Raw genomic sequence first — 23,998 nt, 5'->3', positions numbered from 1 at the left:
CTTTCCCTTTCTGATGGTCTAAGTTGCACAAAACAAAAACGCAACAGGTCACAGTCTCAGTGCCAGTGTTTGCACATCCTTCCCCCCCCCCCCCCCCCCCCCCCCCCACACACACACACACACACACCTTAATAACACCTGCACTTTGACACACACTTTGACACACAGGGGATGTGTATGGGTTGAGTCAGGTGGAAGGCAGGGATAATGTGTCTAACAGGGAGCTTCTCAGATCTGTCAGAGGCAGCAGAGGAGCAGCAGGGAAACCGCCATCCTCTGACACTGATGACAAATGTCCGCTGAGCGTTTTCCATTTCACTGCTGTCAGTGAGGACCAACTCCTCTCACCATGTGTGTGTGTGCTGACTCAGTTTGTCAAATAAATGACACATGAGCGGGCATATCTATTTGCTTTGCTTTCAATCAGATAGGTGTTTGAATGACTCAAAATGAAAACAGTGATTGTAATTCTTGAAGGCAGTTCAGTTCCATACAACTACATCAAAAACAACAGATGACCACCGCTAAGTGTCCTTACGTTTGTGTGCAGATTTGTGTGTGAAAACAAACGCAAGTTCTTCTTCTGGTGACACATTACAGTATAGACGAATAAACTATCCTCTTCAAAGTGACATTTCATTTAGGTTCCAGAAAGGATTCGACTGAATGTGTTCAGTTCAGTATGACTTCTCTCCTTAAAAACACAACAACAGGTGCTTCCTTTTGCTCATTTGATTTAAAATATATTCACATCACTAACTGCTGTCTATGCATAAACATAAAAAAAAACTTCCTGGCCAATTTTTAATCTCACTGATTTGCCTTTGACATGCAGTGACATCTAGCATCTTCCATGTTTTCTGAATCCTCAGGAATCCTGGGAGGGATAAAAATTGCTTCCACTGAACAAACGGCATCATTCAAGTGTTCTGTATGCCTGGTATAGCTCATGTAGCCCCTGTGTGTTTATAAGGCAGTCCTGTGGAAATGAGACTTCTCTGACTGGCTCTGGATATGAAGCCGCTGCGGTCGAGTGAATGTGATTCAGCTGGCTGCACACATCAGGACTGCAGGCGCTCTGGGACAACAAAGGACTCAGATGAGGATGGAGGTCCAGAGTTCAGTGGCCTGAATCAGAGCCCGTCCATTCTCTAATACTCTAATTCGCATAACAAATGATTTACAGTCTTATGTGAAAGTTTGAGTGCAGGACTGGGATATAATAACAGTGACATGCAGTGAATTTTGAGTAATTCTCTTTGTGTGTGAGTTAGAGAAAATAGCAAAAGTGAAAATAGCCTGCTGCAAATACCTCTATTGCCAGGCTTAGGGCTCACTCACACTAGCAAATCCGTACCGTGCCTAAGCACGCTTCACCCCTAAAGTCCAGTTTGTTTGACCATTGTGAGTGCTCTGATCCGTACTCAAGCACAGTACACTTCCTTGGCCCTGGCACGCTTAGAAGAGGTGTGCTCCGGCACAGTTCATCTACAAGCACAAGCAGGCCTTCATTATGAAGAAATCCTCCAGTGTTACTGCTGTATCTGACTAAAATGACTCGAAATAAGCCACAAAGTCAGTAAAGTACCTGTCATGTTCTCTGTGTTGTTCTCTGATGTGCAGACGCAGACTCGACCGCGCGTCCCTTTTTTTTTTCTTCTTGAGGTTGTGCCTGTCTTGTAAACTAAGCAAGCTTCACGATCACATAAAGCCATTCATGTGTTGTATTACGACGTTATGTAATGTACAAGAGGTAACCATGCTCAGGCCCGGTTAGTCCTGGAGCAGTGTGAGTGCAGGCCAGCGGGGGAATGGGGAGTGGGGACAATCAAGCTTAAGCACGGTAAGGGACAACTTTGCCTAGTGTGAGTGCGCCCTTAGTCTCCTCAAGAGTCTGTATTTGTCACAGATCACACTCGCCATGGCCACAAGTTCTTTTTGTCTCACTCTGGAATAGTTTAAGTTTCCTCTTCAAGGATGATCAATGTGACAGATAGCTCCTCTTCCCAAAAGTAACTCAATTAACCTTTTCTTTAAGTCTGCACAATTATAGTTTCTTGTTTTTGAACTTGGAGCTTAAAAGAGGGTGACTTAATTAAAAGTGATGCTTGTGGTGAGAGGGTCAATGGTTGTTTTGAAGGTAAATGAATCGTAAACTATGAGGAAAACTCAGTTTATATCCTCAAACAGCCTCAAAGCGTTTCTGTTCTTTGATGATTTTCTGCTCTGACTACAAAATGATCACATCATCAAAAAGGAGTTTTTCCCCTTAAATGAGAGCAGGAGCAAAATTGACATCAATACATCACTGGAGTCAACTGTAGAAAATGCTCAATATTATTGCTCGTAACTGATAAGAATATGAAGAATTATCTTGACTATATTCATTTGGCCTGGCAGAAGCAAATGCCAGTGCAGGCAATTGTTGTTTTTTGTGGTTGGGTGGCTGTGGTTCAGAGGTACAGTCCCTCATCACTCAATTGAAAGGTCGGGGGTTCAATCCCCAGCTCCTACAGCCAAATGCCGATTTTTTTTTTGGGCAAGACACTTAACCCTAAATTGTTCCTGCTGCTTCGTCAGCTGCCTTTAAATGTGTATGAATGGGATCAGTTAATTCTGATGGCTACTTTACATGGCTTCCCTGCTGTGGGAATGGGTAGGTGTGACCTGCAGTGTAACAGTGCTTTGAGGAGTCAGAAGACTAGAAAAGCGTTATACAAGTTCAAGTCCATTTACCGTTTGTTTCTGACGAGTGGACAGCAGGTCCTTCCAAATGGCACAACTATCTTTTTTTTTAAATAATGAAAATACACAATGAACTATCTTTTCAGCTGTTAGGTTACTTTCCAAAGAGGAGGTTAACCAGTTTCTTTAATCAGCTTGAGTCACCTGGTGAGATGGGATCCTTCATAAAATATGCTGAAGTGAGGCCTGAAGGAGTTTCTATTCAGAGATTTGACAGACACCAGGCTGTCATCCCACAAAAGGCATCTGGGAGAGAGGAAGGATATGTCTCTGTCAGTTAGAGCCTTAACACTCAAACAAAAAAAACACCAGGGATGAGTTTTTTATTCCTCGTTTATGTAAAAAAAAAAAAGACAGAAAAGTTTTAAGATGTTATGTATTACCATCATTTAAGAATGTTTTGAGATACATTTACATTAAAGTGTACTCTAAAGCAGCAACTAATGACAATTTTCATGATTAATTGTATCTGTGATAGCAGAGATATATTGTACATTTGATAACCCTTGAAATGAATAACTTTAACATATTCCTGTGGCAGTGGATGGCCCTCTGTACATGATGCACAAGACCAAAATATGTCAGAGTATCTAAAAATGCCACAGTATTTGCATTAGCAGTGTCACTGACATGAAAGTTTAATCGCCTAGTAAAACAGTTTTGTCATGTTTAGTGGGAACTATTGACATAAAATGAGAAAAATCGGGGAGAAAAATGCATGTGGGGCTTTGGTGGTCGATAGAAAGTAACAGTGAAAATAGACTGCTGAGCTCTAACGACCACAGCTAAGTGTTCAAAGCTTAAAAAGTCAACAAAGCAACACTTAGAGGAAGCAGAATGATGAGAGAAAATAATGAACAATGCCGCCTCTTTTGTCTTATAGGAAACTATAATTTGGAGGACATTTTTCTAATAAGATGGTAGAGGCAGTGGTGGAAAGCCTTCATTTAGTCTAAATAAAAAAAGTGAGACCATGGTGACAGAGAAAACCATTAATCTCTGATCTGATATTCAAAAGTTGAATCTTTATCAGCTCTGTTTTTCTTTCACTCAGTGTCTTTCTGTCTCATAACAAACTATTATTAACGCTCTAACGCTCTGGCTCTGTCTCTGAGCGATGTCCGGGCTGTTTCCTGGTTCCATCACATGTTAGTGACAGCAGAGCGGAGAGAGAGAAAATTGCATATTATTTACCCGGCGCCTTCAATATGCCACTTTTCCACTCTATAGCCTGCAGTTTACAAGTCACTGATGAGCTGATGCTGGACCATGCGTGTAAACTGAACCTTTCGGGGTCACATGATCTCCTCCTGAGGCATGATGGGAGCAGTCTACACTCTTTCTCCTCTACTCCTCTTCGGGCCTCTCCACAGACCTGCTGCATATTTTGTTCTCGGTCACAAACACACAGATGATTGAACTTGCTGCTTGGATGTCACGGCTGTGCACAGAGGAACCATCTGCTGGATATCAGATTACACAGAATACAGTGGGTCTTTTTTCATCTCTTTTTCATTTCTCACTCATCCACGTCTGTCCTGCTCTGCTTCTTTTTCTCGCTCCAACTCTCCAAACCGGCTTCTCCCCTTCATCTCCCTCTCTTTTTGCAGAAGGGTTGACCTCGGTGTCTCGCCTCAGGAACCAGTGTGCTGGGCTGTTTAGAAAAACTGAGGACAATGCCCCCTTCCTTTTCTTTTGTTTTCCTACTTAACCTGAGCAAGTCAACTCTCCAGTAGAGTGTCAGATTGCAGGAGTCTCCCGGACTACCTATCAGTTATCCAATAAACTCAAATTTATTCATACAAGTGTCAGAATATTTTAAATGCTTATCTGAATCATGTCACACTTAATACTCAGCTGCAAAAAAACTCATTAGATCTGATGGAGTTCTCCATATTCTCACAGTGCCACATTTCACAAGGATAACCGCTACTGTGAAGGTGTCATCTACAGGGTGAGCATTTACATATCGACATATAAAATATTGACCAATAAAGTAGCATTGATTATGGAGGTGTGCACTGAATGCGATCCAGCTGATACGAGACAGTTCTTCCTCTCTTGTTGCTCGGTGAGGAGTCATTACTCTGAATTAACGACTCCACTGATGGAGCTCTGTAATTTATCTGATAATAATCTTAACTCTACTATTAAGATGATAAAACATACTTTAAAATCTTCAGCTTCAAATCGGTGCGATTGTCCAATTCATATCTCATGACTTGAGGTTATTCCTCCCCACTGGATGTGCCGTGTTGATCATTTATCTTTTCATGGATGTGAGCCGACGCTCTGACCTCGAAGGCTTATTGATTCCTGGTTTGTTAAACCATGACTAGCTGTGTCTCATGGAAACATCTTTCTACAGGAAGAATCCTTTGATTAAGATAAACAGCCTCCAGGAATAAATCAAACACCTGTTTGGCAAACAGAAAAGGGCTGAGGATGTTTGTGTTGTTTTGTTGTTTTGCTGCAGTACAGTTTGTCACAAACAAATGAAGTGTAACTAAGAATAGAGCACACTGTGAGGACAAAGCACTCCTGGGATTATAAACTGTGCTGTGTTGGGCTGTATCTGAAGCACAAAGTTGATGAACACCCCCCCAGAGAGAACAAGGAATCACATGTTTGTTTTTTTCATGCTGTGTGTTCGTCTCAGAGCTGACAGAACAACCACACTAACACAGCTTTGCAGACATACAGTATCTGTACTGTCAGAGGGAACAAGAGCTTTACTGTCTCACTTTGTTGTCTCATGATACACAAACATGTGTGCTCACTGTATGATCTACTCAGAGCAGACACACACTTTACAAACAGTCATCAACTCATTACCTGCACTCTGGAGTCGGGGTCTTGTCTGATCCATTTGATGACCGTCTCGTAGACCAGCTCCTCAGCCTTGGTGTTGAGGCTGTCGTTGGACAGGTAGGACACCAGATCCTCCTTGGACACACTCAGAATCTCTTCCTGTCCCGCCACCTGTAGAGAAACAACATAGTCAATCTCCTTTAATGGCACAACAGTGGTTTACAAACATGTCTAAAATAACATGATCCAGCATTGTTTATTGAAACACAGCAAACTATGCAGCGATCACCATGGGATTACATTTACAATCCCTGTATCCAGGGCAAACCTATTTGATTGTCAATGATATGAATATATAAATAAATATAGACTTCTGCTAACCCAGATATGTCTCCATCATGAACAGTAGTTCTTAAAAAGTTCAAATTCAAGTTGGTTACTGAAAACAAAGTTACCACTTTCTCTGCAAAGATCAAAGGCTTTTAAGTAAGAGATGAACATTTTGTGGACACTATAATGCAGTCACATTGTTTCATTTGGTATGAGAATTGAGCAAAGAGGGTTTGCTTAGCTGAGCGTTAGATTCGGTCTCTATCTGTAGATTTAAATAATATAACTACAGCATTTAAAAAGGTCACCAATTACCACGAATCTCAACTGTCTCATATAAATGTTGTGGGAGATATTTTCACATCGATGAGGGCATTTTTACTTTTTCTTATAAATTAACACACAGCTAAAGTTTCATTGAAAATGCCAACAATTAAGAAAGTAGTCAGCTAAAAAAGTTATTATGTAATTAATGGGGAGTTACTTACGCTGAGAGCTTGTGCTACAAATCTCACAGTAAAATGACACAAAGCTTTTAGAATTTGTGATCTGTAAAAGTGCTTTTGTGCTTTGGGTAGACCAGAGATAGCAGTTTCCTGTACTTACAGTATTAATGCAAAGGAAAGCTACGCTAAGCTTACAGCCTCCATGTCTAGGCTCTACTCAACATAACTTTCTGTTATACAATTTCTTTTTAAGCAACAAGAAAGCCGAGATCTCCAAATGTCCTGTTAGTGGTTGTTTCATGCACATCATTTACATTCTAGCTGTCGGATATTCATGATTTATAGATATAGCACAGTGCATGATGCTCAGATAGTTAGCTGACTCATGTGGGGAAAGAAACCTTTTGAGATTGAAACATGAATCAAGCATAAAACAAATCTGTCTTTTCAATGTTAGTTTTATTTGAGGATCTTAATATTATTCTGTGGAGAGTAGGTATCTCTTTTTCCCTGCAACATGAAGATCTGCAAGTGTGGAGTCTCAAGACTTGTACGGGGTAAAAATGTCTGCTCCCTCTGGGTATTTATTTTAAGATCACAAAAGCTGTATGCCAACGGTTTTATTTTCCTTTACACTCTCTGAACTGGCACCTAAAGTCAGGATTTTGTGAATGGATCGCTCTGAAAGATAACATTTTGCTACCCACCTCGGGGAAGTTCTGCAGTGCAAAGGCTTTGGCCATGTTGTGGAGCTCGGTGCAGCTCATGGCTTCGGCCATAGCCAGCACTCCCAGACAGTTAGCTGCAGTCAGCTGTTTCTCTGCAGTCAATAAACCAGGTCAGAGACAGAGAGAGAGAGAGAGAGAGGACAGAGACACAGGATGATTAAGACCAATCACCATTCAGACATCAATGAGAAGATCACAGACGAATAAAAGCTGGAACAGGCAGAAATATCAGATGCAGGCAGCACAGTCTCACAGTCTGACAGGGTGTGTATCTGCCTGAGAATAAAGGGACAACAAGTATAATGACTCAAAACAGCTCGGAGGACAAACAACAGGGGGAATCGATCGCTCACAGCCCAGACAGGAGGTGCTGGATGTCAGGGAGAGGATTTGGGATGAGCATGTCCACTTTTAATGAGTCCTGTCCAATCTCAGATTACCATATTTTACACACCCACAAACTATGAAACTGTCCTGATAGACAGACCAGCAGGGAGAAGACCCACGCTACAGTCTGTGGTCTCTTGTAAGAGTGCAGAATTAAAGTGCCATGTCTTTTTTCTTTTTTTTTCAAGATTTATATTTGGGCGTTTTGTGCCTTTATTAGAAAGAAAGGACAGTGGATATAACTGGAAATCAGGGATAGAGAGAGTAGGGAATGACATAGGAGCCACAGCTCGGATTTGAACCTGGGCCGCCTGCTTGGAGGACGACAGCCTCCATACATGGGGCGCGCGCACTAACCACTGCGCCACCAGCGCGACAAAAAGTGCTATGTCTTTAAATCTAGATTTTTAACACACAACACAATCTACTGAAGACTAGGAAAATGTTTTGGATGTGCCGCTCACACACACACACCTGCAGGCAGACACACAGATCAGTTGGGTCAGTGGTCACTAAGCGAGGCATGATTAAACAGCAGCCATCAAACCGAAGCAGCACCAGGCCTTTTATCAGTGAGGACAGAGTCTGGGAGTCTTTCCTAAACAAATATCAGCCAATGAAGGTCACCCTCACATCTGTTAAAATCACAACCAAACTGCAGACAAAGCAAAGAGAGAAGAAAAGTGACCTCATGCTGCATCAAAGTGTGGGCACGGGGCGACACAACAGGCTGGATGAAGACGTCCCTCTGTTATGTCATTGCAGCAGAAGAAGAGTTATTTCACTGTGTATGCCATCACACTGGGAACATTGTGTTGCACACTCGGTTCATCAGTTTGTTTCATGTCAGACAGCCAGGTTTCTAGTTTAATTTGTGGAACAACAGTGTGCCTGAACAGACAGCTTTACAATCTGAAAATGTTTAAAAACATCACTACTGTGCCAAAGTGTTTGTTCTTACCTTCTGACAATAATAAATGCATGATTTTCAGAATTGCATGAACACAATAAATGTTTACATTAGCTTGAATCTGAAAAGTCAAAGGGGTATAAGTAGGTCTTGGAGATATTTTCGATTCCTTCTCGGTGCATTTGTTACAAACTTCATATCTGACACTGTATGATTTGTCTTTTCTCGAGGACATGGCATTCTTCTGTTTTTCTCCTCATCAAGTCAGATGAAATGCCATGAATCTTGTGGAGGAAGAACAGATTGATATCTCACTATGACAGCCTACAAATGACTCATGTTTTAGATATTTGTTGCCCCAATTGAGAAAATCAATAACAGCTGCTGCTGGTTTTCTTTTTTGACTTTTTCTCCCACTCCTTTCCTGCTGCTGACCTTTTCACTCACACGCACGTTTCTTGTTTTACAGACACACAAAACAATGTATTAAATGGAATGCAAACCTGACATTTTCAGCCTTTTTGGTTGGTTACCCACTAAAATCTGGAACATGCTGTGTGATATTTTTTTTTGTATGTGGCCCCTTGAGGCTTCAAAGAAGTCCGATCACCCCATCCACCTCCTCCTTCGCTCCACTTTCTACACCTTGTCTCGGTGTCAATCTGTTCTGATGACTCTCAATTCCAACATGGGTCAGGCCACACTATTTGACATTTAAGTGACAATTGTTCCCTGACCTTTCAAAAAAATCTGCCCCCATGTTTGGCCCCGCCCACTGGCGCAAGATCAGAAGCTCTGTGGCCGACTGAGAGTGTCACCAGGCTGAACGCTCACACAGCTACCCGTTTTGGAAACACCATAAAAAGGAAACGTGATGTGCCAGAGACGGGGGAGGGGGGGGGGGGGGGGGGGGGGGGAGTCCAGCTCATGATGTTCTGTGAGGGTGCACATAGTGATCTACACGGCAACATCTGAGTTCACACAAGGCTGTAGACGGAGCATGTAGCAGCAAAGGTTGTGTAGGAATATCTGATTTAATAAACATCCACAACAGCTGGTATTGAAAATAACATTTCCACTCTCACACACCCTCCTGTGCTCTGAGCTGCTCATACCTAGGAAGGAGATGCAGACTTTACAGAAGGTGCTGAACTGGAACTTGTTGGCGGCTTCCAGCAGCGTCTTTGCGTTGGCCGAGTCGATGACCAGCGATCCCGTGTAAACGAACTCGAGCAGCAGCTCCAGCACGTCGGCGCTGATGTTGCTCATGTTCAACTCCAGCACCTCCCTGCTCCTCGTCTCCCCTGAAGACCTGACAAACCAATCACGGCAGAGAGAGACATATTAGAGATGTTCAAAAAAAAAAAAGAACAAGGAAAAAAAAAAAAAAAAACAGAAAGGAGAAGAGGGACACATATACAACATCAACACCCAAGACACAACTTGGCAAGTAGCAAAGTGTGGAGAAAAGAAGTGAATCAATACATGAGAAGAACTTAAAGTGAAGAAGGGACCAAAACAACAACAACTTTGGATGGTTTCTACTTTTCATTGACGCAAGCACTTTTGTTACTATGTTGCTGCATCTGGAAAAAAAAAAGTCTTCTCTGAACAAAGACAAGGCAAAAAAGCATTATTGCTTTGCTTCATGCTATTCACATGTTTGTTATCATGTATGCATAGTTTGAGAGGTGGACATGCATACATGGCAGGGTACATATGAGATAACAGACAGAAAACAGAGAGAAGGAAAGAGACAGAACGTTTCAAACTCTGACATAAGACAGAATGTAAAAGACGCTGGATAAAGCATGTTGTGCTGGGGTGATCTCGCTGTTTGTTAGTCTGTTGGATATCAGAGCAGAGGATCCACTCAGACTGGTGTGGTGTAAGAGGTGCCAGGAAGTGCTTGTATGAGCAAATTAAACTGAATATGATCCCTTCCAGAGCCTGAGATGTACATGGGGAGTGGGGGGGGGGGGGGGGGGGGGGGGGGGGGGGGGTCTGTTTTCAGATCAGGGTCACGTTGTGACTTCAGAGGATCAAATGGTAGAGATTAGTTCTCCTGCAGGACCCCCGGGGAGGTTTGAGAGAGTTAAATAACAGCTCACCATCCGTGTTTAATGTCCTATGTGAAACAATAATCCACTCAGGGGCAAAATAAATGGAATCAAAGCTCTGCAGAACACTTGTCCCCACTACTATGTCTCTCTTCCTGTGGCTGCTGACTCAATATGAAAATCAGCCTCCATTAAGATGGCTGGAGGCTGTTTGATTCTGTCACTTAAGTTAGCACAAACATCTGCCTGCGTGTGTGTCAGAGTGTGTGTGCAAGGGTGCGTTTTCCTTGTGCGTTGGAAACAGTTAGTCGGATATGAAGTCACGACAAACAGTCAGCATTTAGGGCGACACAGACAGCTAAAGAAAGCAGCTGAGACAGGTGGATGAAACGGTAAGAGTGACGACGAGAGAAAGGGGGAAGGATGAGGAGGAAGCAAAAAGGAAGGGAGGCAGGGTGAGACGGTTTCTTCCACAGAGAACCAGCAGCCATCCTTTCCGAGGGAGGGGTTGGGTTGTTCCATGACTGTGATTTAATACCCCCCCCCCCCCTCCTCCCCACCAGACAAAAGAATCCACCATCACACCTAAACAGAACCTTCGTACCCGCTGCAATACTCATCAGCAGCCTGTAGTGTATGAACTGAGACATTAGTCGTCATTTTCAAGCACACTCTGGAGGTTAGAGGGGAGAAGGACATCTAAAAAATAAAAATAAGGAAAATGGTTTTTATCTCTGGATGGACTTTAGCTGGAAAAACCAAGAAAGTTACTCTTTTAATCTCCTGCAAAGCAAAAAGTCACAAAGTGTTATGGAGAGTAGTAAGACAGAAAAATGGAAGGGGAGTGTTGCTCAGGGTTAAAGTGATTAAGGAGAATCAATTGGGGGTGGGGGGGTGGGGGGGGGAGAGCGAAAATAAAAGAGCATGCTCACCAACCAGCTATATCAGTGCACTAAGAAGCAGAGGCAGTTTGTTTTGTCTAAGCCCTTGAGTTATGGAATGGTATTTTATGTTATCCTCTAGCTTCTTAAGTGTCCTGTGTCTGATTGTAGATTTGAGTTAAAATAGTGAGAGAGGGAGTCAGCGAGCACAGGAGGGACAGAGGAGGAAAAAGAGTAAGGCGGGGGGGGGGGGGGGGGGGGGGGGGGGGGGGACATGTTTGCGAAAAATGCATAGCTTATTCAAGAGAAAGTCTTAAAGTCTTAATCTGCAGACTGTCAGAATGGTGGGGGATGACGCGCACACACACACACACACACACACACACACACACACTCGTGCGCACTTCCTCATACATCCTTTAACCTTATCAAAGCAAACACATTTAGCTTGATCTTAAAATAGCATCTGTAATGTGGAAGTACTCAAACTACAGAGACACGTATGTTAATATTGAAGATCGATCAAATGCAAAGCCTGCACAGTCTGGACTGAAAGTTGCAATGACCGTCAGTATGTTTATGTGCACATTAAGTTGAGCAAAGGTTACAGCTCGATAAGGCCATTTCATTGGTTCTGTCCTTGTACTAGTATACAAGCATGGGGGGAGAATTGATTAATTGACAGAGGCATGTACACCTCTGTTACAGTAAGTGCCGATACCTCGCCTTTGACTGAATATTATTGATTTTCTCTTCCAGGCTGACCTTGCAAACAAAGTAGCTTTAATTGTGATTAAATAATTAACAAGAATTTGCTGTTTAAAAAAAACTGTAAAATTACAGAAGAAAATCAGACATTGTGGCAGCAGCAGCAGCTGCAGCATGAGGATGAGCTTGATGAAATTCATTCGCTCCTCTGGGGCTTTATTTCAGGCCATGTCTCTACACATAAATGATCTGACTTTGTGGTGAAGAAGAGGCTCACACGAGTCATCTGATGGACAGGTTGACCAGCATGGGGGCTTCAGTTCCCTCCAAAGTCACTTCAGTGTCTCAGGCAGCTGCTTTGCTCTTGTCAAGGTCAAAGGAGGACTCCGAGTCTGGTTTTTATTCAGAGTGGAGCTGTCATGGAGATGAATTGTCTGAGACTCTGTGGCTCCTCTACCTCTTCTCTCTCTGCTCTTCATCACTTTGTTCACATTCAGGAGGAACAGGAGTATAAGTGTGAGTTTAGCAGCTGATGAGCAACTCTCTGCTCTCTGATGAGCTTCACAGTGGAGGCAGCATGGCTGCAGGGCTAAAGTGACAGACTTCCCTGAGGCATCACGGCTACAGCTAGTGACTGTGTGTGTCTTTTTGTTTGTCATTGTCTTTTCATACTCAATACCTCGTCATGCAAATGAAAACAAACAAACGCTCTCACACCCACAGACATAAAATAACCGAGACAGCAAAGCAGCTTTAGGTCCAGGGGACGCTCAATCAAGCTGAAAACACCTGCAAGGATTTGAAGTGAGGATGACGACACATAGCGTTCCCCGTCTTCAGAAAATAAGGTGGATAAAAAAAAGAGGCGTAATTGTGCCGTAAGACTTTAGAAACTCATAGAAACATGTGTGCACGAGAGACACTTAAAGGCCGACACACATACACATGCAGGTGAACAAGCACCCAGTAGAATATAAGGGCTACGAAGACCAAAAAAAAAAGAGTATGAAAGGCAGAATACCGAGGGAATACTTAGATTAAAATCAAAGAAAAACATCAGTAAAGGGTGGTGTTAATATGTGAAAGTTTAGGAAACTGTCTTAGATGCTCTTTTTTGTGTGGCTACTTTAGGACTCTGAAACGTCATTTTGATTACACTGACGGGGTTTATTAGCATATGAAAAGTGCTGTTTCGTTGCAAAGAACTCTGTACCCACAGAAGACAGTCTGACTTTGGTGAATTATTGCCCGTAGTTTAAAATGTATGATTCTTTTGTTTTGGTCCTTTGTCCAGTTTTAAATCATCCCCAGTCATGGAACATTTTCTCTGCTCATTAAAATGGAAATGTGTTTAAATTGCCCTACATGGGGAGGAAAGGTAATGACGAGGTTTGACCTTTATTCTCCACTTTCAGATACATTCATTTTAGAGGGAGGAAGGAATGGCTGCTGGCCCTGTGATAGGAACCAAAGTCTTCACACACCTGCAAGAGAGAGAGAGAGAGAGAGAGAGAGGGAGGGGGAAGGGGAAAAAAAGCGACACAAAAGCGCCCTATGAAAAGAACAGATCGGATCAAGAGCTGGTGTGAGGGGGGGGGAAGAGAAGGCAAACCTTTTCACCAGGTCCTTGAAATACAAGCTGCAGGAAGCTAGAACATTTTGGTGGACTTCAAACTCTTTGCCATCAACTATTATTTTCAGGTCTGTAAACTCTTTCGCTCTGCGCTGCTGGTTCAACTCCTTCAACATCTCTGTGGAACAAGAAAAAAGAAACAGACAACGCAGAAAGAGGGTTTAGAATTATTTTCCTGTACAAACATGAGAAACAGCAGCATGACAGCAAAAAACAGAAGAAAATGTTGAAAAGTTCAGATTGTGGGACACAATATGATCTGGTAGAGAAGAAGTGATATGTGCAGATTTAATCAAATGTTTTAAAACATGCAAAATGCAACGACTAGAAATGGGATCAAAAGCTATCATTATTATGGAAATACATTTGAATAAGTGTATTTGACCTCTGTTAATGTTCACTGCTGAGCTACAACTCCACAAGAGAAGCTGAATGAGATGTGAGCTGAAAACAGAGACTCTGTCGATGCATTATTTATAACAATAAAAAATGTTGGCTTCTCACAAGCGCCCTACTGGTCAAAGAGATGACCTTCAAATGTTGCTCAATCAGAAAACAATCACTTTTCCCTGAACCACGATACCCTCTTCCTTTCCCTCAATTGCTTATAGAAAATGACAATCCCCCCCCCCCCCCCCCATCGACCCACCCAGCATTGTCCTTCTTTCTAGAGAGAGAGAGAGAGAAAAAAACACAACCACCAAACATTGTTCTCCTGAAGACCTTCGTCCAAGATGAGTAGTATAACGTAGCAGCACCGTGTTAAGCTAAGCTTTAGCGTGGGGTCGGAGGTTCTTGTTTCTCTGCGTCTTAATGAGGCATCATGAGGGGAGGCTGACAGGAAATATCAGCGGGAGATGAGCAACTTGTTCCACTAAAGAGAACGCACAATAATACAGATGGTTACAGAGGGAGCCAAGCTTCTTTACTGTCGTCTGAGAATGAACAGATTTTATTGAGGCTGCAGGCTGCAGAGTAAACAAATACTTGGCACGGAGCAAAGTCTGCGTTAAAGGCACATATTTCTTGCTGGAGAAAGATAAGAAAGAGATACACGATGATTTAGATAAATCAGGCGGAAAATCCTCTAATAGTCAGCAATAAGTGCTCTACTCATCCATCTATTCATTAAACGCCAGAAACTGATCAGACTAGTGACTGTAGTGACAACACCCGTTGGTGCTGAAATAAAGGAGATCATCAAAGAGGTGTGAGTTTACGTCAGACTTAAATCAGATGTTTGATTAACCCAGAATGACACACGGCCCTCCATTTTGCTGAAACGTGCTCTCATTTAGCGCCTCCGTTCTCCTGACTGACACTGAGCTCAGCTCTGAATTCATTCAGCAGATGAAATTAAACAGAATAAAGACTCATGACAAATAAGGTGCAGCTCAGAGGCTCACTTTGATGAAAGTCTTTTAAATGAGAGCTGCATCCTTCAGAGTTTTTGTATCAAAGAATGAATGAGCAGAGAGAAAATGACCTGGTTATTAAACATGCTGAATACAGAAGAGGAGAAAAACATGATAATAGATCCTTGTCAAAACAACATGTCTGATTTATTTAGACTAGATACACAGCAGCATGAGTTAGAGCTGTACGTACACATGCAAACACAAAGGCTGGTGTTTTTCTCTCATCAATCTTTCGCTCTCTCCACCTTCCTCTTCACCTGTCCTGCCTGTCTGTCGGCCAGCTCTCTGATGTGTGAGCACGGACTGTGAATAGTGAACACACAGTGAGTAAGTTTCAGTGTGCATTAGTGAATCTCCACAGACCGATATGGCTCTCACCTCCAATCAGCCGCAGTGCGTTACCACCCTTTTGACCCAGGAATAGAGAAAGTGAGAGGAGGAGACAGAGAATGCAGTTTGTCAGCAAACAATGGCCGCCTCCCTCTGAGCCGTTGCAGACACATCTAAATGCCTGATGGAAAAGATAACTATCCCCCCCCCCCCCCCCCGGGAACACCTCAACGACACCCTGGACCATGAAACTGCACATGGCGTCCCCTTTACCCAACTTCAGCATGGAGTGTTTTGACCACAGCCGAGTTCAATGGGACCACAGCGGCTGAGACACCAGACGTCTCAATACTCCTCCAGAAGAATCTCTTGAGGGGAGTTCACACGGATGAAGAAGTAGTACGCTTGTTTTGCACACAGAAACTCTCATATGTGGCTAAGGTGCGACAGTTCTTAAGAATATTTTGGTTGACATTGGCTAGTGTAGTTCCCTTTCTCTGATCGCCTCACTATAGTACTGAGGGCCTGAGCTGGTCCTTCCTGATTGGTCGACAGACCACAGGGCCGACTCTGCAGCTCAGCCTAGTAACTATACTGTAAAACATCTGAGCTCTGGGGCCAATGGGGTCCTTGGTTTTGGTTCCAGTAACCTATCAGAGTGCTATAAAGGTGTGGTTAGTCCTCACTGAGCTGTGATTTGCTGCTGCGGAAAGGGCGAGGCCTCACGCCATTAGTTGCATTTGTGGGATCTGTGTTTTTCACGTGCTGATTTGCAGCTCCACCATTTTGTGTTCAAGACATTTCTTCATACATATATTCTGTATTTTTCCACTGGCTTCTGTCTGCAATGAATTCAAAAGTCAAAAATTGGTCAAATGTCCATTATTAGAAAAAGAAAAAAAATCTAACATACATTAAAAAAAAGTGAATGTTTCTTTTTAGATTCATGGTAAATAATGTTTAAATCAAGAATTATGTTTACATTTTACAAAATGAGAATAGGTAAGAAAACTAAATAAATCATCGAGCTGTAGTAGGAGATTATTTTGATTATTTTTCTTTGAAAAATCTTTTTAAATGGTTTTTAGCAGCAGAAAGGAGGCTGATGGCTTCGCTCTGACCTCTTTCTTTTTCACAATCAATGATCAATTCACACCAACACTCAGTTTAATAACGCAGAGCAAACCATGCTAGCTGATCAATGCCTCCCTGACACGAGGTTTTCTGAAGCCCGGACAAGGAAGTCACCTCAACACGTCTTTACTGATGCAGTGATGCGTCGTTTCTCACGCAGGAAATGACAATAAAATGATACTCCTTTCTTCAAAAGCAAAGGAACGACCTCATATCAGCTATAGAGCTGAGAGAATATACTGAATGCACTGAAGTCAATTTTCAGTTCAAATGTTCCATTTTAAATTTATATTTCAAAAATAAAAGCTTGGTCTATGTTTAATATTAATCTTGTAAATTTAGTAACCCAGTTTACATTTTACATCAAAGAGAAATATCAATTCAAAACCTTTACAATGATTTTAATAAGATTGTATGTGTTTGTATTTTTTAAGTGAGGCCTCCAAGATTTCAATCAGAACAGCATGAGGATGATTACTTAACAACAAAGATCAAATAATAATGAATTGTTATCATTAACCAGGTTCGATGTCTGACAGCCACAAAGCCTGAATCAGCTCTGATTCTGATAGACATTTAAAGAAAAACTTTTTAGAAATCTTCTACTCACTGAGATGTTTTTTTTTTTCATTAAGAATTGTATTTCTGTTTGCTGCAGTATTTAGGAAGAGGCCATACGATGCTCACTAAGCATTTCATTTAATATGTTCCCACTTAATGAAAATCTGTTTGAATCAGAAGATGGATAATATGTTTTACATTCTGTATGTTTTAAATTCTAATTTTCAAAATAAAGCTCATTGACATTTTCACTGTTCCTGTGGGATCTCGTTATTTTAGACTTCAATTTTTCTGCAGGTTGTTTCTTCTCCAAGGTTGTTTGTGTAATCTCAAAGAAACAAAAAAGGAATGAAAGAAAATACAATCTAATGAATTTGACTAAAATAAATGAGCATGTTTTATGCTAAGCTATGATTATCACAACTCAAATCTCTCTGAATCCAAAAATAGTTGAGAATGAATAACGTATTGCTGCTTAAGAGTGATTCAAGAAATGCTTTGTTAGATAGCTTGCAATTGAATTTTTCTTCATGAAAAAATAAAAGTTTCACAGTTTGTTCTTTTGTGGTCACTGGCTCGAACTAAACATTCATTCAAAAAGCATCAGAAAACAACAAAAACATTTGGTATCAAATATGTGACATATCAGTTTTACAAACATCTGGAAATGTGGGAAATGTTTTTACTAAATTCAAATAAATTATTATTTATTAGAAATATTAGAACAGTATGGGTATATTTTCTTTTACCTACTTCTTATTTATTTTGACTTCTCCAGTCTTTTTAACTGTAAGAATTTAAAATAAATGAACATTTATATTAATCACCTAGGTAATGTTTAGATTCTAACTGTTTCTCGAGTGCTCTTATAAGTATTTATATATATATATATATTTGTTTGATCAAATCAACTCTTCTGGGACAGCTGATAGTCTAGTAGTTAACTTGAGCGTCACATGTACAGAAGCTGTGGGTTTGAATCTGACCTCGGGCCTTTGCTGCATGTCATCCTCCACTCTCTCCTCCCAACATTTCCTGTCTCTCTTCAGATGTTTCATCTAATAGAGGCCCCAAAAATATATATTTAAACTCTTCTTAATGAATTAATGTTTGTTTAAGACAAGAGAGAATAACTCATCAGATACAAATGTCCATGAAGAAATAAAGAAAAGAAAATGAAACAAAAATATATTGTAAAATAATTTTTAAAATCTGAGAAAGAAAAGCAAAACAACAGATCAGTGTAAAATAACCCTGATGTGATTTATGTCCTTTTTATTTGCTCAAAGGAATTTTCAAGGAAAAAACTTACATATTTAGATGTCACCAAGTCAAGCCTGGATTTCCGTAAAGGGAAATCCAGGCTGTGAAGCACCTCTAACAATCACAGCCTCGTTCATTTCTGCAGACGTCTCAACAGTGTGAGCAGGCCCTCAGAAAATCAGCTCATTGAGGCACCAGGACTCCTCGAGGCCTCCTCCAGACTCTCCTGATTTCTGTCTGAAAGGCGGCAGTAGCTCCATACAGCCTCGTAGAATAGTCCATGATGAGGACGCTTTATATATTCCCCCTGCTCCAATCTGCTGAGCGGAGCTGCTCGAGCCTCACTGCGCTGTCAACCAGCCTGGACTGAGCCGGGGGAGTAACCGAGGGACACACAGAGAGAGAGAGAGAGGCATCATCTGGGCCTTTGTTGCCTTCTCCAATCAGCATGCGAGAAAAGACCTGGAGGAGCAGAAAGCTCAGCTCTGCTCTGCCCTTTCTGCACTCTGGACAACAATTTGGCACCAGCAGAACAGAGCTGAGGCAAATACAAGAGCGTACTCAGAGGTTAAAAACACAAACAAATAGAGCCCTGTGAGCATCTGATGACCTGCTGCAACAGTGTGACAGGATGTCATATTATTCTATTGTTATTTGTTCTTTTAGTGAGTTAAATAAAGAGGAGACAGTGTATCTCTGGTCCAGGCTGGTGCAGGGACATCTTCATTAACAAGACAGGGGGACAAACAGGTTTCAGTAAAACAGACCCCTGTGGCTAATAAACAAGAGCTCCGTCAAACCTTTTGCTGCTTTCAGGGACAACAGGAAATTTAAAAAAATCTGCAGGCCACAATATACTGTGGATGAACTGTTTGTTAAGAGTCAGGCTGGTTACAGTTCAAGGGACATTACATCAGAATTAAGTGGTGCGCAGGTAGCGTATTGTTGTTGCGCCACATGTATGAAGGCTGTAGTCCTTCAATCAGGGCTGACCTGATGTTCCATTCCTGCATGTTATTCACCACTCTCTCTCTTTTCCTGATTTCTGACTCTATCCACTCCGATACTACAATAAAGACAAAAATGAAATCTTTATTTAAAAAAAAAAAAACAACCCAAAAAACATTTAGTGCTGCAGTCATGACATCACAGCTCACAGCTCATCTCCTCCATGGCGGATGCAGATATTTTAACCTCAGTCTATAATTACATGAGCATTTACAGTTGCAGAGACACTGCTCCTTAAGCTATCGACATTTAGAGAGGAAGAGGAGCTTTTGTTTCAAGGGTTGCCATAGAAACACTGCTTTTAGCCTCGTTCTGTTCATGCTACCTTCATGTGTATCTTGTCTGTTTAAGTATTAGATTCTTAAAAAACAAGGCAGAGATTTCAAATAATGGTTGTATCAATAACCAGTTTTCTGAAAGCAGAAACTCTTTCAGGAACTTTCGTCTTTGTACAGAATCGTTGTGCCTGCAGTGTTGTGATATTTTTACTGCTGTGGTCTGTGCCAGTAAAAAGAGCAACATAATCACAGTTTCTGCATGGATGACTACGATAATAGCAACATAAAGCAACAGGAATATAAACATCATAGCTTATTACAGGGTAACTGTTTACATTTCCAGGACTGATCTCATTTATCCTTTTAACATTTTTGGTAATTAATAAATTACAAAAATCAATAATGTATAATGTGCAAAGTCAAATGAAATGACAGAATGTTGCTGGATAAAATATCTGAGTTAAACTTTGAGTTAAAGGTGACTTTTTTTTTGATGCAATTATAGACTTGTTTTCATAATATTCCTCTCTCCACTTCACCCAGTAAATCATAAAAACAAATAAAAACAAACTGTGATAATCTATTTTCTCTCCTTACGATCCATGAGAATGAGTCTAACCTGCGGCAGATGCACCACAGGACCGATTCTTCTACAGGAATAACTGGGACAGAACTTCTGTTCCAGAATAAATCAAATGAGACTTGTCGTCATTATTCTGGGTCAGGCGTTTCAAACTAAAAATAAAGAAATCCAATTCCTGATTCCCGTTTAATTCAAACTTTCCAGGAGTACAAAATACTTTTTTTTACAGCATCACATTTTTCTACCACCTTCAAGACCTCTTCATGTTAATGTTAGAGTTTTATGTGTGCACACATTCAATCACAAATCAGTCTGCCAGTCTGATGGTGTCAGCAACAAGGACATCAAATGTTATTTACAAGCTCATCCCAGCACACTAACAGAAGAGTGTGGGAGTGGTGGACAACTGAGAAGAGATAAAGACGCATCATAATCATCTTAGTTTAATTAACATGATAGAAGGAAACTTTGCACTTCAGCCACTCCACAAATGGAGGTACAAAAATACGTACAAAATCTATCATTTAATAAAGGTGCTAAGGACTAACGTTTGGACGTCTACCTCAGAGTCAAACAGTACAGGTAGAGACCTGAAACAGTTAAATACACTCCTGCTCACAGTGAATCATCACTCACTGGTTAATGAAAGTGGGAGGAAAACTAATGATCATGATCTGATGATAAGTGCTTTTTGTTTTAAATAAATTGACACTGATAGTCTACAATTCACTTCGCAGACGCTTTTATCCAAAGCGACGCACATCAGAGAGTAAGTACAACACAAGCAAGGATCTAGAAAAAAGGGAACAATGTCAGTAAGAGCAAACGATCAGCTTTGAGTCCGATTGGACACACAGGTGCTGACAGGAAGTGACCAGAGGCAAAGCGATATCTAACTCAGATATTCAGTGGAGATGAACGCTCTGATTGGTGCACTGAAAACCAATTGCAATGCTGCCAAATGAAATCCAATCAAACGACAGTATACACAGGAGTAGCTGAAATAAAGAGGTGAACCACAATTTGTATTGGGTTGCTTACTAAATATTTATCCAAGCAACTATAACCCTCCTAAAATGTTAAAGTAGCCAAAAGACAGCAGACAAACTGTTCCATAGCAACAGCCTCTGATTGGACAGTAATTATTTCAAACACACATAATATTATTTGATTTCTTATAAAATGTGTTTAGATAAATGACTTGATATTACTCTGAAATGCCTTCAGATTGAGATTCAGTGCATCCAGTTGAAGTTCACCAGCTCTAATTTAAAGAGTGGACTTTACCTCTTCACAGATTTTTCACAAACTTTCTGCTGAGGCATTATGCACCGCATCATTGTCAAACTCTGGGTTCAATAATTCATCTACCTCCCAACAGATGACATTGTCATTGTGCAGAAACACTGATGCAGAGAGACACATGCAGCCATGCATATGCAGGAGGGAAACACACACAAATTCTCCTACAAATACAAGCACTCAAACACAACTTTAGGCAAGACAATGTCGAGGGAGAATAATCCTGATAAGATGTTGTGTTTATGAGAAGTGGCTGCTATGTGTAGATATCGTATAATGAGCTTGAAGGGGATTTGATCAGAACTGAGTGGCATCACATCTCAGTCCTCCTGGTTCATTAGAAAGGCTAAGTCACTATTTTATAGTAATTGCTGGAAGGCTGCAGAATAATAAACCCCATCGGATAAACAAGGCTATTCAAATGGAAGTAATCATCTTGTCACAGAGCCTGTGTAAAATAATGATGCCCCCTTTCAGAGAAAGTAGACACAAACTGTGTTTTCATTGTACTTTAACTTACTGCTTTCGGCCTCTCAGCTTTCTCTGGATTACTTCAGCACTTACTGAAATCAAGATTTGACTTTATGCCACAACATCACGACTAGAACAAATATCAAACTTGCCTCCAGGCTCTCAGTCAGGTCAACCTGTACATTCAGCTGAAAACTCAGACTTTGGAGGATGAAATGCCAGACTGGCTCTTGTATGACCCGAGGCAGAGAGAGTAAACCTTCACACGTTTGTCTTTTAGAAAAACTCTCCACACCAGTACTTCTTAAAGTGTTCGCGCAGAGACATTACTGGAGGGGCGGGTTTGGAGGTGCCGTCATTACCATCATCATCATCATCAATAATATCGAGACCATCATCATTAACTTAGTAGGTATTCATGAAAGAGCTTGTTCTTAAAGGTGCAGAGGGACTCTGCAGATCGAATGGAGTTTGAGTATCCACATTTTATTTTATATGTTAAGCACATCTTTGAAAATGCCCCTTAAAGAATGGCCGTGATTTTTTAAAAACATTTCTGGAGAGCAAATATGCCTGAGATCTATCAAGTGAAATCTCCTTCTGAGCACTAATCAAATGTATTAGGTGATTTTCTCCTCGGCTGCCTCCAGTTGAAGCCTGGAAACAACAGCATCAGCTGTGCCAAACCTCCTCACCCTCACACTTCTTCTTCAAATTGTAAGCACTCTGTAAGCACCAAATGTGTGTTTACAGCAGTCACAGAAAGGTTCTTGGGTTGGCTTGTATCTCTGAGATGAGCTCCCAGAGCCTCAGGTGGACTTAGACCAGTAATCTTTGAATTTCATCATTTTTCTTTATTTCATTCCTCCTCTTCTCCTCTTCCCCTCTCTCTCCCTCTCTCCCCCTTCTTCAGGGAGAGAAAACTATCGATTACACGACTGAAATGCTCAACAAACTTACAGTGCTTGCTTACAGCTTTTAAGCGTCCTTGTAAAGTTGTAAGTTTAATTCTGTAATACAGTACTTTGTTTTATCCTGGACCTCAGCAAACTCAATCAAAAGTAATACAACTAATGTCTTGTCCTGTCGATAGTATTTATTTGATGGCTTGTATGCATTTGAAAAAATCAAGGAGAGTGTGAGACTTTCCACTCAGAAGTGAGCACGCCATGAACTAGTGTTGTAGTCAAGACCACACTAACCGAGACCAAGACTTACCCAAGACCAGAGTGCTCCGAGACAAGGCCAGGACATTTAGCGATAGAAACCGAGTCAAGACCAAGACCATAAATATCACAAAAAAAAACATTATCTTGTGTGCAGCTGGCGCGTCACTGTCTTAGACCGTAGCTCCGGGAAGGTTGCGGCCATAACCGGGGATAAAAATCAAACCACAAGTGAATTTAAGTCATTTGTTATTTTTGTTAGAAAGGGGCGTTTTCCGTCTAATCACAGAAATGACATGAGAAAGAAGCCTATAAGTGAAAGTCTTGACTGGTCTTGATACTAAAACCAAGAGTCCACCCAGCCTGAGGCCGAGACAAGACCGAGTAAAAATACTTTCAATTCCGAGACGAGAACTTCATAATTTGGTCTCGTCGATGCATCTGCTGAGGTGTTGCAGCACATCGGCTGCTGTTTGCTGGATACTGACTTCTCTCTCTGTTTCAATTACACCTCTCATTAGAGAGAAACATCCACTATTGACTGGCTTCCTGCTATCATCTGCTGTGTTTACACTCGGCCTCATTAATAATGCATTGCTGCCTATTCCATGACTGATGTGAGAAGTAACACATTAACATTTGACTCGTGGTGAGTAATGGGTCGTATCAGAAAGCCTCTGACACAGGACGTCTGAAACTCGGGCTCATTTAAGGACTTACTAACTTCATATACTTCTGTCAACCTTAACATTTTCCCAAATAAGACTATTGTACTTTTACAAATGTAAGAATATAAATGCAGGACTTTGATATGTAATGAAGTTTTATAGTGTTAAATGAAAGCC

General features: G+C 41.3%; 1 protein-coding gene across 2 annotated transcripts in view; it reads right to left on the bottom strand.

The window, feature by feature from the left end:
* The window catches only part of LOC132985210 (kelch-like protein 29), a 139,939-nt gene that overhangs the window by 39,532 nt on the left and 76,409 nt on the right, over positions 1 to 23,998 (bottom strand). For both annotated transcript variants that reach the window (XM_061052462.1, XM_061052461.1), the window contains exons 6-9: positions 13,619 to 13,757; positions 9,473 to 9,669; positions 7,040 to 7,152; positions 5,581 to 5,727 (exon numbers count right to left, since the gene is read on the bottom strand). In XM_061052462.1, coding sequence (XP_060908445.1) covers positions 5,581 to 5,727; positions 7,040 to 7,152; positions 9,473 to 9,669; positions 13,619 to 13,757 — 596 coding nt within the window. The remainder of the gene's footprint in view (positions 1 to 5,580; positions 5,728 to 7,039; positions 7,153 to 9,472; positions 9,670 to 13,618; positions 13,758 to 23,998) is intronic.

The sequence above is a fragment of the Labrus mixtus genome, chromosome 12 (genome assembly GCF_963584025.1).
Source record: "Labrus mixtus chromosome 12, fLabMix1.1, whole genome shotgun sequence".
NCBI classification, from domain to species: Eukaryota; Metazoa; Chordata; class Actinopteri; order Labriformes; family Labridae; genus Labrus; species Labrus mixtus.
Note: the sequence above shows the minus strand (reverse complement) of the source record. Positions and strands in the feature narration are given on the sequence as shown.